The sequence below is a fragment of the Heptranchias perlo genome, chromosome 27 (assembly GCF_035084215.1).
Source record: "Heptranchias perlo isolate sHepPer1 chromosome 27, sHepPer1.hap1, whole genome shotgun sequence".
Lineage (NCBI taxonomy): Eukaryota > Metazoa > Chordata > Chondrichthyes > Hexanchiformes > Hexanchidae > Heptranchias > Heptranchias perlo.
In genome coordinates this window covers 1,536,117-1,551,112 of record NC_090351.1, presented here as the reverse complement: position 1 = coordinate 1,551,112, position 14,996 = coordinate 1,536,117, and the positions used below count along the sequence as shown (strand labels likewise).

At 49.6% G+C, this 14,996-nt stretch overlaps 1 protein-coding gene across 2 annotated transcripts in view; it reads right to left on the bottom strand.

Annotated features, from left to right (window-relative positions):
• The window catches only part of dram2b (DNA-damage regulated autophagy modulator 2b), a 68,428-nt gene that overhangs the window by 38,621 nt on the left and 14,811 nt on the right, over nt 1-14,996 (bottom strand). Inside the window, exons 2-3 of one of the 2 annotated variants that reach the window (XM_068007205.1) lie at nt 12,385-12,591; nt 2,498-2,565 (exon numbers count right to left, since the gene is read on the bottom strand). In XM_068007205.1, the coding sequence (XP_067863306.1) occupies nt 2,498-2,565; nt 12,385-12,515 (199 nt within the window). In that variant the 5' untranslated portion in view covers nt 12,516-12,591. Of the gene's footprint in view, nt 1-2,497; nt 2,566-12,384; nt 12,660-14,996 lie in introns of those variants that run through there. The other variant, XM_068007206.1, reaches the window with a different exon arrangement.

Below are 14,996 nucleotides of genomic sequence, written 5' to 3'. Positions count from 1 at the left end.
AACGCTGGAATCAATCAGTGTGCAACGCTGATTTAAAGTGACAGACACCATTTTGGGACTTAACGCTCAACTCAATGCACAGTCTTAACCCCGACCATCTGAACGTGTCTTCGAGAGCCTGGAGGACCCCCCACCAGCGCTATTTAAAGGGGCCATGCAGGATTTACAGGTTAGTGGCTGGATTATTGCTTCTGGCCGAGACATTTGTACCTGTTTTTGGAGGTCTCCTAGACTTGAATACTAGGACGCAGGGACATAGCCTAACATTTAGAGCCAGGATGTGCAGGAGTGCAGTTGGGAAATGCTTCTACACACAAAGGGTGGGAGAAGTTTGGAATGCTCTTCTGCAGACGGCAGTTGATGCCAGCTCAATTGTGAATATTAAATCTGAGATTGGTAGATTTCTGTGAACCAAAGGTATTAAGGGATATGGGGCTAAGATGGGTATATGGAGTTAGGTCACAGGTCCACCATGATCTCATTGAATGGCGGAACAGGCTCGAGGGGCTAAATGCCACTGCCACTTGCTGCCTCTTGATATGCTCCACCTTCTCCTGCAAGAAAGCAGGACATGTGTCTGGGTGATGTGCCTGCCATTTATGAATAGCTGTCAGTGTGTGTGGCCTGTGAGTTGTGGTTCGGCGGCTTCAAACAGTGGTAATGTGTAAGGGCAAGAGGAAGCATCTGGTTGGAAGAGTTGAGTACTGATGGAAAGAGTTTATTGGTATGTGGGTGATGGGGGTGTAGAGAGTGATGTAGTTGGTAGGAAACGCCACTTGACAGTTGACCTCACTCACCTTGACCACTCATGTCAAAGCATTGAACTTCTTCCTGCACTGCATCCATGTTCATGATGCTGTGCGCCTGGCATTGACTTCATCCCCCGCTGCCTCCCACTGTCTTTTGGGTATATGTCTGGAGGGCCTCTTGCACCCTCCCCCCTCCCAATGAGGATATAGGATGTCCCTCCTTCTGTCCACCTCTTGCACCCAAGGTCTCTAGTGCATCAGCAGAGAACCTTGGTGCATGCACTCTCAGATCGGCAGATTGGTGAGGTCTGGTGTGCAGATTGGAGGATGTGGGATTTAGTGTTGCGCAATCTTTATTCAATGTTTTAACATAACTCATTAGTATTTAAACATAAGGATGGGACCTATATCTGTGCTTTACGTGTGCGATGTCTGATCTCCGTTCAGACGATAGAATGTTAGATTCAGCAAATAACAGGTACCAGCTACCTTTAAGAGATTTCTAACAGACAGCCTGCCTTTAAGAGATTGGAGCTCCCTCTGCTGGTGGAAAGTGCAAATTGCATGGAATCCTCGTCCAACGCTGGTTTCCAACACAGATTGCAGGTGAGTCCTCAGGCCTGACGAAAATCTCGTCCTGCCTGCGCAGGGACCATTGGGTGTGGGGTAATAGCGGATCGTGCTACCCCCGCCCAAAAACAGGCCCCTATCCAATTTTCCCCCCGATGTCTCTTAAAATCTCAAAAGGTAGCTAGTACCTGTTACTTGCTAAAAATAACAGTCTGCTGTCTGGTTTGTCGATCGTTCATGATAAAGCTAGTTTGGAGAACCGAGATTCTAGGCCAGATATCCCGATAGGATATGAGGGGGTGGCGGCTATCACGGAATGTCCAGGATTGCTGACCTTCTTATTGCAACATTTTGATCATACTCTTAATCACATGGTGTGAACACCCACAAATTCACTATTTCCCTATGTTAGAGCAAAGCAGATATCACAAAATCCTGCTACTGCTGGACAGGGTGTGCAAACAGGATTCAGGAATATACAGGTAGGATTCAGGAACATACAGGTGGGATTCAGGAACATACAGGTGGGATTCAGGAAAAGCCAATCGGCTGCTGTTTGATGCAGCTGAAGTTAAACCAACTAATCACTTTTTCATGCAGTTCACAGTTGTCAGCTTTGTTTAACCAATTATAATGAGTAAACGTTTGATGAGTGATGGATTGAACAGTCAGCCGAACATTGCACAGACTCAGTACCTGGAGATGTGTTTACTCAAATACAATTTCATCCCAAATAACCTCCAATTTTAATTGCACTCTAATCCTCACGGGGCATATCATCAGTTACTGGTGATTCAAAGTTCTGTGCAGTGGCATGACTGTGGAATTCCACTCATAATCCATTACCCGGTCACACGAGGAGCAGGTCACACACAATGTCCTCTTCCAGCCCATCTCTGACCAGCAATTCTAAAGCATTAAACAGGGTAACAAGAGGTGACTGAGAGACACCGGTAAGTCAGCCCATATCTCCCTTTATTACAGGGGGGATTAGGGGATAATCGGTAGAGCTGACCTCTTTTACAGCAGCAGCAGTGAAAGGGTTAAACCCCCACCCCCCAATTTCAAAGGTTCCAATGAAAGTGAGCAGGATTAAAAATCTGATAAAGCTCCTTACACAAGAGCATTTAGGTGTGAAAACAGGTGCGTCACAGAGTGCAACTGAAATCAGTCCTTACCCAAGAATGCAGAAATAGACAGCATGATCCCAAACAAGCATCGTTCAGGTGGAGTTGTGCCAGTGTCACTGTGAGAAATAAACACAAGATGGTGAGAACTCAGCAAAAGGGCAATTACACAGGTTACAGTTACAGCCCCCGGTCCCAGAGAGAGTCACTCGGGGCTGTGTCCCAGAGTGAGAGAGAGACAGACAGAGACAGAGAGAGAGAGCCACTCGGGGCTGTGTCCCAGAGAGAGAGAGAGAGAGAGACACGGGGCCGTGTCCGAGAGACAGAGAGAGAGACACAGACTGAGAGAGAGCGAGAGAGACACAGACTGAGAGAGAGCGAGAGAGACACAGGGCCGTGTCCCAGAGAGAGAGAGAGACAGACACTCGGGGCTCTGTCCCAGAGAAAGAGAGAGAGAGACTCGGGGCTCTGTCCCAGAGAGAGAGAGAGAGAGAGAGACTCGGGGCTCTGTCCCAGAGAGAGAGAGAGAGACACTCGGGGCTCTGTCCCAGAGAGAGAGAGAGAGAGAGAGAGAGACTCGGGGTTCTGTCCCAGAGAGAGAGAGAGAGACACTCGGGGCTCTGTCCCAGAGAGAGAGAGAGAGACTCGGGGCTCTGTCCCAGAGAGAGAGAGAGAGAGAGAGAGAGAGAGACTCGGGGCTCTGTCCCAGAGAGAGAGAGAGAGAGAGACTCGGGGCTCTGTCCCAGAGAGAGAGAGAGAGACACTCGGGGCTCTGTCCCAGAGAGAGAGAGAGAGAGAGAGACTCGGGGCTCTGTCCCAGAGAGAGAGAGAGAGAGACACTCGGGGCTCTGTCCCAGAGAGAGAGAGAGAGAGAGAGACACTCGGGGCTCTGTCCCAGAGAGAGAGAGAGAGAGAGAGAGAGACACTCGGGGCTCTGTCCCAGAGAGAGAGAGAGAGAGAGAGACACTCAGGGCTCTATCCCAGAGAGAGAGAGAGAGACAGACACTCGGGGCTCTGTCCCAGAGAGAGAGAGAGAGAGAGAGACACTCGGGGCTCTGTCCCAGAGAGAGAGAGAGAGAGAGAGAGAGACACTCGGGGCTCTGTCCCAGAGAGAGAGAGAGAGAGAGACACTCGGGGCTCTGTCCCAGAGACAGAGAGAGAGACAGACAGAGAGAGAGAGAGAGAGAGAGACACTCGGGGCTTTGTCCCAGAGACAGAGAGAGAGACACAGAGAGAGACAGAGAGAGAGAGAGACACACACACACTCGTGCTTTGTCCCAATCACACAGTCTATCTACACAGTGTACAATCGCACAATCTCTGTACAAAGCCAGAGAGCGAAAGTAACAAGAGCGGGAGAGTCAGAGCGTGTCGGCAGGACAAGGGAACACCAGGTATGAACTGAGAAAAGTCAGTCAAAAACAATGAGCAATACCAGCAGTGGCCTCTGGGTGAGATTGTGGAAGCAATAACAGTAACAATTTGCATTTATATAGTAAAACGTCCCAAGGCGCTTCACAGGGCTTTGTCCCAATAACACAGTCTATCTACACAGTGTACAATAGCACAATCTCTGTACAGTGTCCAATAGCACAGTCGTTCTGTACAGTGAACAATAACACAGCATGAACTATATTTATAGGCAAGGATTGTGCTGCCCTGTTAACCGATGATTAAAGGCCCGACACAACACCAGATATGAAGTGTTTTACGCCGTGTAATTAGGGGGATAGTTTGTGCACCAAAGCAAGAGTTTGATCAAACTCCCTAACCTGAGTTGAGAGGCAGATGTTGAGTGTGTGCATTGGGTATTTTCATTTATTTTCGTGCCTGCCTCGAGTCTATTTCAAGAACAGACAGATGTCGAGGTTTCACATCCTGCACGATCCATGTGGCCTTGAGACGGAAACTCTAACCGAACGGCTGAAAGTGTTGTATTTTCAGATCAGAATCACAGAGAGACTCACAGATGAGGGAGGACATTTGGCCCAACTCATTCATCCACCCATAGAAACCTCTAGCCCCCATATCGTGATGTTCAATGGGCCTCCAACCCCCACCCCACAGGCCACTGCCAGGATTGTTCACAGCCCTACAACCCTCCAGGGATCTCTGCGCTCCTCCAATTCTTGCTTCTTGCACATCCCCGATTCCCATCGCTCCACCATTGGCGGCCGTGCCTTCAGCTGCCTGGGCCCTAAGCTCTGGAATTCCCTCCCTAAACCTCTCCGCTTCTCTACCTCTCTCCCCTCCGTCTGCAGGACGATATAGATGGGTTGGTCAGATGGGCGGAACAGTGGCAAATGGAATTTAACCCGGAAAAGTGCGAGGTGATGCACTTTGGAGGGACTAACAAGGCAAGGGAATACACAATGAATGGGAGGACCCTAGGCAAGACAGAGGGTCAGAGGGATCTTGGTGTGCAAGTTCACAGATCCCTGAAGGCGGCGGAACAGGTAGATAAGGTGGTAAAGAAGGCATATGGGATACTTGCCTTTATTAGCCGAGGCATAGAATATAAGAGCAAGGAGGTTATGATGGAGCTGTATAAAACACTGGTTAGGCCACAGCTGGAGTACTGTGTGCAGTTCTGGTCGCCGCACTACAGGAAGGATGTGATCGCTTTGGAGAGGGTGCAGAGGAGATTCACCAGGATGTTACCAGGGCTGGAGCGCTTCAGCTATGAAGAGAGACTGGGAAGATTGGGTTTGTTTTCCTTGGAGCAGAGGAGGCTGAGGGGGGACATGATTGAGGTGTACAAAATTATGAGGGGCACAGATAGGATGGATACTAAGGAGCTTTTTCCCTTCATTGAGGGTTCTATAACAAGGGGACATAGATTCAAGGTAAAAGGCGGGAGGTTTAGAGGGGATTTGAGAAAGAACTTTTTCACCCAGAGGGTGGTTGGAGTCTGGAACTCACTGCCTGAAAGGGTTGTGGAGGCAGGAACCCTCACAACATTCAAGAAGCATTTGGATGAGCACTTGAAATGCCATGGCATACAAGGCTACGGAACAAATGCTGGAATATGGGATTAGAGTAGACAGGGCTTGATGGCCGGCACGGACACGATGGGCCGAAGGGCCTCTATCCGTGCTGTATAACTCTATGACTCTATGACTCTATGACTCTCTATGACTTTAAGATGCTCCTTAAACCTACCTCTTTGACCAAGCTTTTGACCACTTTGTCCTAATATCTCCTTATGAAGCTCTGTGTCAAATTTTATCTGATAACGCTCCTGTGAAGCGCCTTGGGACGTTTTACTATATAAATGCAAATTGTTGCTGTTATTGCTGCCACAATCTCACCCAGAGGCCACTGCTGGTATTGCTCACTGTTTTTGACTGACTTTTCTCAGTTCATACCTGGTGTTCCCTTGTCCTGCCGACACGCTGTAAATTCAAACAGTGCCTGGGATTAACCTTTCCTCCTCCACTTAGTATGTTATATTTCTCTCTCCTTCACCTCCTTTCGAATAGGAGAGAGCTTTTGGCCCAGTGGGAGCATTCCCGCCTCTGAGCCCCAGGTGGCCAGGTTTCCAACCCCAGGCCACAGCAGGAAATAATGCTGGGGGTGGGTGATGCAGGAAAGTCAGGCCCAGGTCAGGACAGTGCACCTTGTACTCTCCTGAACAGTGCAGCTTAACAATCAGTTTGCTTTGTTAATTGCTGCTCTGTATTGACTGATCAGTGTTGAGTCTGTCAGCTGTGGCTCAGTGGTATCACTCTCACCTCTGAGTCAGAAGGTCCCATTCAAGAGACTTGAGCACATAATCCAGGCTGACACTTCAGTGCAGTACTGAGGGAGGGACAGCCTTTTGGCTGAGACAAAAAAAAATTGAGGTTCCATCTGCCCTCTCAGGTGGATGTAAAAGATCCCAAGGCACTATTCAAAGAAGAGCAGGGGAGTTCTCCCAAGTGTCCTGGCCAATAATTATCCCTCAACTAACATTACTGAAACAGATTATCTGGTCATCATCTCATTGCTATTTGTGGGATCTTGCTGTGTGCAATTTGGCTGCAGCATTGCCTACATTACAATAGTGACTACACTTCAAAAGTACTTCATTGGCTGTGAAGCGTTTTGGGACGTCCTGAGGTCACGAAAGGCGCTATAGAAATGCAAATTCTTCTAGTTCTCCCAGATCTCAATCAGCCTCATCACCAGCTGGTTTAATGCAATTCATTAAGTACTGTGGCAAAATTGATGCATTTTTGTCTGAGATCCAGCCTGATATAGGCTGTTTAATTCCATGATTCTTCCAGTTGCTGATGTAAAACCATGTGACCTGGGTATGTTCTGGCACTGTTCTTGAAAACAGGAACCTTGCTGAGTCACTTCCAATTCAATGGATCTCTCCCACCAGCTACCCCACCCCACCAACCTGGCACCATATTTGATTCTCTCCTGATGACCACTAGCATTCTGTATATTTTGTTCATAAACTCACTTCTTGGTTATGAACTACATGGAGTACAATCCCATGTGGTGTGTTTAACTGTGGACTGCAATCCCTCGCATTTTATCATCTTACACCGTGTTGTTTTAAATGTTTGATAATGTGGGCCCTGTTTGCACCCAATGCTGTCCATACATTTAAAAATTTCCAGCAGGCTGTGGAGGTCGGCACGAGCGGAACCCACGTGCAAGGCTCGGCACGAGCGGAACCCACGTGCAAGGCTCGGCACGAGCGGAACCCACGTGCAAGGCTCGGCACGAGCGGAACCCACGTGCAAGGCTCGGCACGAGCGGAACCCACGTGCAAGGCTCGGCACGAGCGGAACCCACGTGCAAGGCTCGGCCCTGGTGCCGAGAGACAGTGTGAGCGTGAGAGAGTGAGCAAGGGTTTGAGAGAGCAATGAGAAAGAGAGCACACGAGTGAGAAAGAGCAGGAAAAAGCCAGAGAGCGAAAGTAACAAGAGCAGGAGAGTCAGAGATAGAAGGAACATGACAGAGAGGGAACACAATAGCAAGACAGGGAGAGTTATGGAGGAAGGGGGGGGGGGGTGTGAAGAGGTAGAGAGAATAAGAGAGACAGAGACAGCACCAGATAGAGACAGATAAACAGAGAGACAGATGGAGAGAGAATTGTGTCCTAAATTATCAATCAGAGAAACAGAAAGGGAAGTATTGAGCAGCCTCAGTCTTAGTTTGGTTTCAGTCTACATCCTGTTCGGGGCAGACTGATTAACCCTTTTAGCCCCTTGCATTAGTCTGACTGCATTTCTGAAAATTATTTACTGCATCATCCACAAAACAAAACTATATTACACAAAATGGGTGATGTATTTAGGAATACGTCAAACTCTGTGAGGAATGGTAGCTTCGTGCACGAACTAATTCAGGACTGTGCTGCCAGATTACAACTGGGCAGTGTCTGACTAAATGCCTTACAACACAGAGACTGAAATCAGCAGACAGAGTCACTAAACCACACGCCCAGGCCAGGACTTCCGCCAAAAACATGTGCACGTAAAATGACTATGAATGCATTTGCCTTTCCCCCACACACTACTTATATGGTTCTATTTATATTAACCCACGACCCTGACCTTAAGATGGGAGGGATCCTGCAGTTAGTTCTAATTACTCTGACCTTCTAGGTCACTCCAGCTGAATGCAATTTAAAACAAAATAGCCAATCTTCAGTTAACCTGTGATAACTCACATTCATAAATGTTACCCAGAGTAACATGAATTCAGTTACTGGCATGCTCAGGATTTTTTGACCAATTATTACACAGAAAAGATTGGGAAAAAGTGTTACTTTGAAGGTGGCAGGACAAGTTGAGAAGGCTATTAAAAAAGCATATAGGATCCTGGGCTTATTAATAGAGGCATAGGGCAGGATTTTAAATGGGAAAAACCGGTGGGTTGGGGCAGGGAGGGGCATTGAAAATTGCAACAATTTCAGACCCGTCCCCCAACCCACCCATTTCCGGTTTTCACTGGGACAGGATGAGGGTGAGTTGGTCACTAAAACCTTTCAATTTTAGCCCCTGGGGGCCGGGATTCCCGGGCCTTCTCCTTCACACCGCTTCCCCCAGGCCCAATAAGCCTACCTGCAGCGACCCCACCTCCCCCACAACGATCGCGGACCCCTCCCAAACAATCTCGACCCACACCCCACTATCACAGACCCCCGCGATGACCCCTGATCCCAACCCTCCCCCTCGATCTCCCCCCCACCCCCCCATGACTGATTCCCCAGTGACTGACCTCCCCGTGGCCCCCATGCCCACCCATGACCCTCCCCATCCATACAATCTAAGACTTACCTGAACACTTACCTCTTCCTTCTTCTGCTCCCGTCCAATGGAGACCAGCCTGTCACTCAGGCCGGTCAGTCGGACGGGAAACAGAAAAAAAAAAGACATCCTTACGTCAAAATCGTAAGAACGTCCAGGAAACCCGTACTTCCGGGGTTCCCCTCCGCGATTCGATCCCCCTGCCCCCTTCCCGGCTCCGGGTAAAAATCCTGGCCATAGAGTACAAAAACAAGTTACCTTTATAAATCACTGGTCAGGTGGAGTATTGTGTCCCATTCTGGGCACCACACTTTAGGGAGAATGTCGAGGCCTTAGAGGGGGTGCAGAGGAGATGAGGAAACAAAAGCAGAGAATGCTGGAAACACTCAGCAGATCAGTCAGGATCTGGAGAGAGTGCAGACCAGTTAATGTTTCAGCTGTAACTATTCATCAGAACTGGAGAAAGATACAGAAGGACAGCATTTAAAAGAACAAAGGGAAGGGAGAGGGAAACACACACAGAGACGCACACGCACAAGAGGAAGTAAAATGACATGTAAAATGCTTAAATGGTAAACAGGAGCTGGTTAATTGGCTGTAATTTTATTAACACAAGTCAATCGGAAAGAGCAGAATAAAATAAAGAAAGTACTTGCATTTATATAGCACCTTTCACAAACTCAGGATGTCCCAAAGCGATTTACAGTCAATGAATTAGTTTTGAAGTGTAGTCACTGCTGTAATGTAGAGAAATGTGGCAGCACAGCAAGATCCCACAAACAGTAATGAGACATATGACCAGATAATTTGTTTTAGGTATCGATTGAGGGATAAACATTGGCCAGGTCACTGGGGAGAACTCCCCTGCTCTTCTTCCAATAGTGCCATGGGATCCTTTACATCCACCCAAGAGGGCAGACGGGGCCTCGGTTTAAAGTCTCATCCAAAAGACGGCACCTCTGATAGTAGAGCACTCCCTCAGCACTGTCGGCCAGGATTATGGGTTCAAGTCTCTAGATTGGGGCTTGAACCCACGACCTTCTGACTCAGAGGCGAAAATGCTACCAACTGAGCCAAGGGAATAAATTAAAGACATTGAAGAGACACGGAGAAGGTGTGGATAGCTGAGGTGAGGGTGGGGTGAGACAGGTCCGAGATGGAAACAGGAAGAGCTGGCAAAGTGAGACAGAATCCAGCAACCTGAGAAGAGAAAAGCCGCCAGTACGAAGGGAACTGTCCCGCCCTGTATCGCCCTCGCCCAGCTCCCCTGCCCTACATCACCCTCGCCTGGTCACCGCCCAAACCCCCCCACACAAAATGGTGTTCCGATAGAGGGTCCCCAACCCAAATACCAAACCATCTCTCTCTCCCCACCTGAACCACTGACCCATCCTACATAGTCAGCATTCCCTGCTGTAAATATCATGGGAGTTATAGTTAAGGTCTGAAGTTATTAAAGTCAATATTAAGGCCAGAGGGCTGTAAAGTACATAATGAAAGGACAGGGGGCTGTTCCTCGAGCTTGCGTTGAGCTTCATTGGATCAGTGGAAAAGGTCAAAGACAGAGAGGGCAGAGTGGGAGTACGTGTGTGTATATATATATGTGTGTGTGTGTGTATATATATATGTGTGTGTGTATGTGTATATCTGTATATCTATGTCTGTGTAAGTGTATATCTATGTCTGTGTAAGTGTGTGTGTCTGTATGTGTATATCTATGTCTGTGTCTGTGCGTCTGTGTTTCCCTCCCACTTCCTTTTGTTCTGTTCCCTTTTAAATGCCGTCCATCTGAAACTTTCTCCAGTTCTGATGAATGGTTACAGCTGAATCATTAACTCTGTTTCTCTCTCCCCAGATGCTGATTGTCTCCAGCATCCTCTGAATTCAGAAATATTATCCAGAATCACATGGATTCAGAAATCTTCACGCTTAAAGAACAATTAGAAATCCAGGTCCAACTCACTCGACCGGTTGGTTAAATGCAGCATCCAGTGTGGTTTTGAGCCTGACTGACCAGGAAGATCCCAGGATTTATCCCTGGTCTGTGCTGAAGCGGCTGGTCTCTGATGTGGCAGCAGTAGATGTGCTACAATTGGCCTCAGTATCCATGAGCTTGGGAAAGGGAACAATTAGCCAGGGTTCCTCGTGACCCAGTGACCCCTGCTGGAAAATGGGCACGTGAACATCTTGTGAGGGGAAATCGAGCTCGGCTGTGATTTCACCCTCCCTCCTCCCCCCATGGTCACCTACTGCCTGGACTCACAAATCCAGAGAGCCCACATGGGCCAGGGGCTGGTGGATAGTTGCCGCCTGTAGAATCAAGCCCAAGGTACGGGCAGTGCTTTCAGGAGAGGAGGGGAAAATATCTTAGCAGAAAAAAAAGTCAGCATCAACTTTACTGAGCAAAAGTCCTGCCCCAGGTTTTTCACACAAAGGGTAGTGGGAATCTGGAACTCTTCCCCCCCACCGCCTCAAAAGTCTGTGGATGCTAGGGGTCAACTGAAGCTTTCAAGACTGAGATTGATAGATTTTTGTTGGGTGAGGGTATCAAGGGATATGGAGCAAAGGCGGGAAAATGGAGTTAAGATACAGATCAGCCATGATCTCATTGAATGGTGGAGCAGGCTTGAGGGGGCTGAATGGCCTCCTCTTGATCCTATATCTCTTCCTCATAGGTGTTTTGGCCATCTCTCCAACACACTGTTACACAGGGCCTTATGGCCTTACACGAACATATGGAAAAAGACAAGAAAAGATTAGCTAGTCCATTGAGCCCACTCCATCCACCATCTAACCCCAGTCACGCCCTCCACAAACAACCGATGATTACTCGAGATGTGACGAGCCTCAAGGAACTGGGCCTGTAACATGTAGTGCAGTTAAGCACACTATCAGCAATCACAAAGAGGCAGACCCATTGTCACAGGGACTCTGTACAGTGCCTGCATTCTGATGACTCATCCTTTTATTTTGTTTGGCACCTTATTTTATAGTGTTTTCTGGTGTCAGCTGATATACGGAAATATCCAGAGTTACAATAACAATAACTTGCATTTCAATAGCGCCTTTAATGTAGCAAAACGTCCCAAGGTGCTTCACAGGAGCGATTATCAGACAAAATTTGACTGAGCCACATAAGGAGATATTAGGGCAGGTGACCAAAAGCTTGGTTAAAGAGGTAGGTTTTAAGGAGCGTCTTAAAGGTGGAGAGAGAGGTGGAGAGGTTTAGGGAGGGAATTCCAGAGCTTAGGGCCTAGGCAGCTGAAGGCACGGCCGCCAATAGTGGAGTGAAGAAAAACGGGGATGCACAGAAGGTCAGAATTGGAGGAGCGCAGAGATCTCGGAGGGTTGTAGGGTTGGAGGAGGTTACAGAGATAGGGAGGGGCGAGACCATGGAGGGATTTGAACATAACGATGAGAATTTTAAAATGGAGTGCAATGTGGGAGGGCAAGCACAGGGGTGATGGGTGAACAGGACTTGGTGCGAGTCAGGATACGGGCAGTAGAGTTAGGGATGAGCTCGAGATCACGGAGGGTGCAAGGTTACAGAATAATGTTAGAAATAAGGAGAAAAAAATGGAAATGCGGGAGGTGCACAGCAGGGCAGGCAGCAGCTGAAAGAAAAAGCAGGTTACGGTCTTAGGGATCTTGCACTGTGCCCAGTCACAGTCCCATCGCTGTACTGACCTGATGTACGGCACCAAGGGGTCGACGTGACGAAGCACGACGGCCGTAATGAAGGAGAAGACGAAGGCGGCCACTGACCAGATGACCAATGCGGCTGGAAGGAAGCTCATGCCCTGCTGGAACCACCACATCTCCGTAACCCCGGGGCTCGGACCCTCTGGGTCAAAGGTCACCTGCCGCCCAGGCTCAAACTCCCAGAACACCAGTCTGCAAGGAGAGAAACAGAAGGCCAGACTTCAGTGGATCTGGAAAGGGGACAATCCAGGCACAGCACTGAGACCAAGTCTCATTCAGCAGCTGCTTATTACAGTCGCAAATCAGTTTCACTTCCTCATTCACTGCTTCCATTCTTCCCTCCCACATATTTACAGGAAACCGATGTTCAGCTCTCCAGCACTTTAACCCTGTCCTCCTGTCAACCATTTCACAGAGAAAGTTTGGTGGTTGATGCTGCAGTCCAGCTCCAGTTCCTGGACCCACACTCTTTGAAGGTGGATAAGGCTGTTAAAAAAGCATATGGGATCCTGGGCTTTATAAATAGAGGCACAGGAGTCGATTTTAGCACCCGCAATCGGGTGTATTCCTGGCGGGGGGGGGGGGGGGGGGGGCTCTGAAAATCGGGGATTCCCGGGGCGGGTCGGGAGCCCGGCTCCAACCCGCCCACTTCCGGGTTTCCCACAGACGCGCTGACATGCGCGCGCAGCCCCCCCATGTGGGACTCCCGCAGGCAATTAAAGCCAGCGGGGTGCCACTTAAAGTATTTATTTAGGTATTTCAGGTCGTTTACAGACCTGATTAAGGAGATATTTCAGGAGGGGTGGGATTTTACAAACAACTGGGACTCTTTCCCATACTGGGGGAAACACTCCCAGTTCAAATGGACGTGTTGTAGCCATCAGCCTGTGGCAGCTGCAAAGGTCCATTTGACAGGTCGGGGCGGGGAGACCCTCACTCATTGCAGGAGGCCACTCTGTCACTTTGGACAAAGTTTGGCCTCCACCACCCTCCTCCTGACAATCAAATTCACCAACATGCACACTTACCCCGGTGTCCAGACACATGTACCTACCTTGCCGACCCCCTCAGATGTACATCTTCCGGATGGGGGCCGCCGTAGCTGCAGTCATGACCTCCTCGGAGGGCGAACAGCATCACAGCCTCGCCGTCCACCTCTGACACGTGGAGCTCCACAACACAGTGCTGTGACACATCCACCTGCACAGCAGGAGGGAGGGCAACTGCAGAGAGAGATGCGTCGCAGGGGGCACTACCCTCGCCACAGGGTCCACAGACCGAGGCTCAGCTTCCTGGACCTCTCTGAGCAGCAGTGCACACGGAGGCTCAGAGTCACTTGACATGTAGTCGTGGACATCTGCAGCCTCCTTCATGCCGAGCTGCTCCCGGCTGGCCCGAGCACCATCTTCTTACCTGTCGCTGTCAAAGTCACCACTGCCCTCAACAACTTCTCCTCCGCATCCTTCCAAGGTGCCACTGGGGACATCGCCGACGTCTCTCAGTCATCTGCACAAAAGAGCCCTGCAAATACACCTACACCCCCTCTGCAGTGACACAATGGGTGGCATCAGTTGTGGGTCTTCGTAGTGATCCTCAGGAAAGGGCATTATTGCACAAACCAGACAAGATTTGCAAAGACGTGGCAGTAGTGGTGCCAATATAATATGTAATGTGAGTTGCTTAGAAATTAAATATGAGTAAAAACCATGACAAACCCTCAAACACCCTTGTGCATCCCCTTCATGCTCACGACACGTTTGCCTTACGCTGCCTACTGCACATATGTGATGCATGCCCTGTGGCTGCAGCACAGGTAGTGGCAGGTTGAGTGAGGCTGACTGTGAAAGAGATGCACGAGAGGGTGAGTATGGGATAGAGCCATGAGATTGTATGAGGATTGGGTTGAGTGGTAGTGGCGGGATGAGTACTGGCGAGGTGAGTAGGTGCAGGTAAGATGAGGATGAGGTTTGAGTGGGTGTGAGGGGTGATGTGACAGAGTAGTGTTGGCACTGCAGAAGGAGATGTGGGGTGGGGGCAGTGATGTGGCAGACGGAGTGTAGGGGAATGAGTAAGTGTACTCACTTTGGCTGACCTACTGAGGTCATTGCAGCGCCTCCTGCACTGTATGCAGGTGCGCGATATGTTGGTGGCGCTGGTGACCTCCTCTGCCACCTCGAGCCAGGCCTTCTTGGTGGCAGAGGCAGGCCACTTCCTCCCGCCCGCCGGGTGGAAGATCTCTGTCCTCCCCCTCCTCCTCACCCCATGTATTGATATCTGGAGTGAGGCATCATTAAACTGGGAGCAGCCTTCCCCCTGGGCTGCTCCTTGCTGTAATTTTTCCTATTTGTGGCAGCATCAGTCAGTGGAGGACTGCCCCTTTAAATAGAGCTCCTCCAGCTGACAGACCTTACTGCACATGCGCAGCCCGCCCGACGCGCAGATCAGCAGTGGGGAACCCGGAGGAGCAGGTAAGTGGATCCAATTAGCCTGCGATTGCGCGCGGGGCAGACTGATTTCACCGGGCGCATCGCCCCCCCGCCGCAAACCCGCCGCCCTGGTAATATCGGGCCCATAGAGTACAAAAGTAAGGAAGTTAT